This window comes from Chiloscyllium plagiosum, unplaced genomic scaffold (genome assembly GCF_037043375.1).
Source record: "Chiloscyllium plagiosum isolate Xiang-an unplaced genomic scaffold, Cpla_swu_hap1 HiC_scaffold_2, whole genome shotgun sequence".
In the NCBI taxonomy this organism is placed as follows: Eukaryota; Metazoa; Chordata; class Chondrichthyes; order Orectolobiformes; family Hemiscylliidae; genus Chiloscyllium; species Chiloscyllium plagiosum.
The window spans coordinates 114408807-114412335 of NW_028270140.1; the positions used below are offsets into that span (position 1 = coordinate 114408807).

The following is a 3529-nucleotide window of genomic DNA, read 5'->3' on the forward strand; positions in this document are numbered from 1 at the left end:
TTAATTAGGTCTTCCCCTTCCATGGTTTATTGACTTTATCAACTGAGGAGCTGAACAGTATAAAGCAGGAAAGACCCAGAATCGACCCTAACATATGCTGAATTAGCTGATCTCCGATACTACAGTAGTAGGGGCACAAAACATTGGCCTCAGCATTCCTGGATTATGAAGTGGAAATCAGCTAAGGTTGTTGCTCCTGATCATTATCCAGAAATCCCTGTTGGATGTGATTGTGTTTGGATGCTGGATGAGGAGAGCATAATATTTACCTATAACCACAACCCCCTTCTGATGATTATGAAACAGCCTGCTTACACTCACTGTAGACGTGAATAATGGCCATTTGAGCAAGGTCCTGGACAGCATGCTGCGTCCACTGAGCCATATTCTAGCAAGGAGTCCGTTCTTTCAAGGAGAGAAAACCAGTGAGCAAAGAGAAAAAAATGTAATGGGGGCGGGGGATGGTTGTGGGGGAGAAAAACAGCATTGTCGAACTCAAACTCTGCCTTTTAGACATGTCTCAAACTGTGACTGCTTTCTGGTGATTGGAAACACATTTCAGAGTTACTGACATTCAGCTTCAGAATACTTCAGGCTGTATGAGCTGTGCTGCAATGCAAGCAATCCTTTTGTAATTCATTATGTGTGCCTTTGAAAATGTCCAGTTTACTTATATTTGTTCTACACTGTAATACATAGTGTATGCTCATTATTATGCTGTACATTGCTTTGTTAAATCAACTAATGCAGAAAACAAAAGTGTCTCAAAACTGTAATTGTCTACGTTAAAAGAAAAACGTGAAGTAATTTTTTTTAAAGAAAATGTCATGCTTATTTTATGTTTCTTTTGTTTAGGAATGTAAATTACATCACAAGCTGGCTGAGCATGATGGGGCCAGTAGTGGGACTCGATGTACCGTTGAGCTATGCCACAGCTGTATCACAGGGCATTTTTGACCCAAATTGAAAAAAGTATGTGAACACAATATATTTATTTTTCATAACACACTTCCAGTTTGACAATGTTTTAGCAGAAGCTGATGTATGAAGTGAAATAAGCCAAGTTGCAACCAAGGAATAAAATCAGGAATTGTGTTTTACATTGTTTAGGGAATGTTTGTAACAAGGAATATAAATATTACAGCTCCCTGGTATGTAGATGATTCAGTTATCAAAAATTCCACTTTGCTTGTAAATTTTTTATGGCATGTGTTTTGTACATAAGAGTCGGGGAAGGTGGAGGTTGTAATGCAGAAAGAAAAGTGGAAATGTTTTTGAGCACAAAATGATGGTGATCTGATGAAGAGTCATGGGGATTGCATAGATGTTAGTATATCTGTTATTCTAGTTTGATCGAAAAGGGTTTGTTGTTCCAGATGTTACACAGTAGGGATTTCCTAATAATGTTTATACTGTTTATTTTGATATTTATTAACATTTGAGCTTTTTCTAATAGATCATTGGTGCAATGTAAAACATTTTAACTTGTTGTTTTAACATAAATGGATGGCCATCTTAATTACATAATATTAGTATTTATTTGACATGCTGAACACTCTATGTTAAATTTTACTCAGTATTCAACTACCATAAGTGATGCTGCCCTGATAGGTTGCTTGTCTGGATTACCATGCTGTACCATCTTATGGTTCCTTGAATGTAAGTATAGTTGAAGGACTTGACTGACTTCAAGTTCTGCACTTAGGTTTTCTGCAGGGAGCAAGTTCAAGCAATTATCATCTAGGTAGGTGGTCTCTTCCCACCTCGTTCCAGTGGTGGGTCACTCGAGGAAAAGAGACTGGTAAACTGAAATGTGCAGTCTGGACCATCATGTAATCCTAACTTGAGAAAATAACTTGTGGGAATGAATCAGGAAAATTACACAACCAAGAAAAGTAAGATTTTCCACTGTTTTTTAGGGAATGTTTGAAGTGGATAAATAAGAAAATCCTGTTGTTTATTACGTAGAACACTGAATTCTGAGAAGAAGAACAACGATCTTTATCCAAAATCAAATCAACAGCTTCTTACTGGCACTGTCAAAGATTTGTTCTCTGTACTTACAGCTTAAGATATGCCATTCTCTGATTAGTCTGTGCTGTTAAAGGAAACTTATCTTTGGTCTCTGATACAATATTGTTTCAATAGTTGACAAAAGAATCCATGTTCACTGAACTTGAAGATATTTTGTTTAAACACTGTGGCTGTGAAACCTAATGTGGACGTGTGTGCAGAAGTGCAGTAAAATGTACTTAACACCAAAAGAAAGACACACATTTTCTTCAGAAATCTTGAGATGGAATGAAATTAAATTAAAACTGAAAATAAATTAGATCATCCTGAGAAGGGGAAAAGGAGCATTTTTGTTTAAAAATGTTAATAATGTGCTGTATTTGTTAAATGACACCAAGGAGTTCCCATAAACCTTCTTCTTGCTTGAAATATCTGTCACGAAGATTCAAACACATTGATAGATGTATTTTGTTTTGAACATACAGTTTATATTTTCTTCAGTTTTTGCAAGTGTCACACTGCTTGCAAATTGAGCTTAATGTTGTCACATATTGTGCAAAAGAAATAAGTGAAAACAAGGTACTATCGAAGCTGTTACTGACTAGCACAAATGAAAATACATTGGAGCCCTCTTCAGGTCAACTTAAGTTACCTCTTGAAGTATCTATAGTTTGCGATTTAAAAACAACTAAAACATAATTATTAGCATAAATAAATGTGTTTAATTCTGCAACATTCTAGGAGAATTTTCTTCAAGTATTTGTACTCACTGACTTATTTTACTTCCCAATGTTTAATATGTTTTGTCTGTACACACTTAATAAACAGGTATTCAAGATATCGTTTACATTTGTAATCTTGTCTGGTTATTTTCCATTTCAGGTTTTAAGTATTAATAGGTTAAGGATGCATCTCTGAATATTAGCATAACAAATACAGTTGACTGTCATTTAAACTAAAAAATCAAACCAGAAATATTCATGGAAAACCTATTAAATCCTTACATGCAGTGAATCAGTCATTAAAATAACAATGTAAAGAAGTTTAGAATCCTGAAACTGTGTACCTTTAATTTCCTTCCACTTTTATTTGGCACTTTTTCAACAGAACACAAAAGATTTAGCCAATGGAGTACACATGTCCTGCATATATTTTAGATAAATGTAAATCTGGTACTCACTAGAGAAATAGTGACAGGCTGATGCTGAGACCATGTTGAACGTAATTTGGCAAGTCTAGCTTATCAGCTATTGCAAGTACAGCATATACATGTGACAACAGGCAAAATAATTGAGAGAGTGAGCAGACTTCCAATCTTGAACCAAACCAAACTGAAACTGCAATTCCTCAGTTACTTAAATGCTCCAGAAAGATAAGAAGCAAGCACCTTGCGACTTCATTAACCTTCTTCGCACTGTATCTTAAGGTATTAAGCACAAAGAAATCACTGCACTAACTACCTCTCTTCATTCCATACATTTTATTTATGTCATATTAAAATTACACACTTGCACTC

At 35.2% G+C, this 3529-nt stretch overlaps 1 protein-coding gene across 7 annotated transcripts in view; it reads left to right on the forward strand.

The window, feature by feature from the left end:
• Nucleotides 1-2016, forward strand: part of atg10 (ATG10 autophagy related 10 homolog (S. cerevisiae)) — a 241259-nt gene extending 239243 nt beyond the window's left edge. For 5 of the 7 annotated variants that reach the window (XM_087999762.1, XM_087999768.1, XM_087999760.1 and 2 more), the window contains 2 exons: nt 856-972; nt 1920-2016. In XM_087999762.1, the coding sequence (XP_087855888.1) occupies nt 856-967 (112 nt within the window). In that variant the 3' untranslated portion in view covers nt 968-972; nt 1920-2016. The remainder of the gene's footprint in view (nt 1-855; nt 973-1919) is intronic. The other 2 variants (XM_087999773.1, XM_087999757.1) reach the window with 1 other exon arrangement.
• The last annotated feature ends 1513 nt before the right edge of the window (nt 2017-3529 follow it).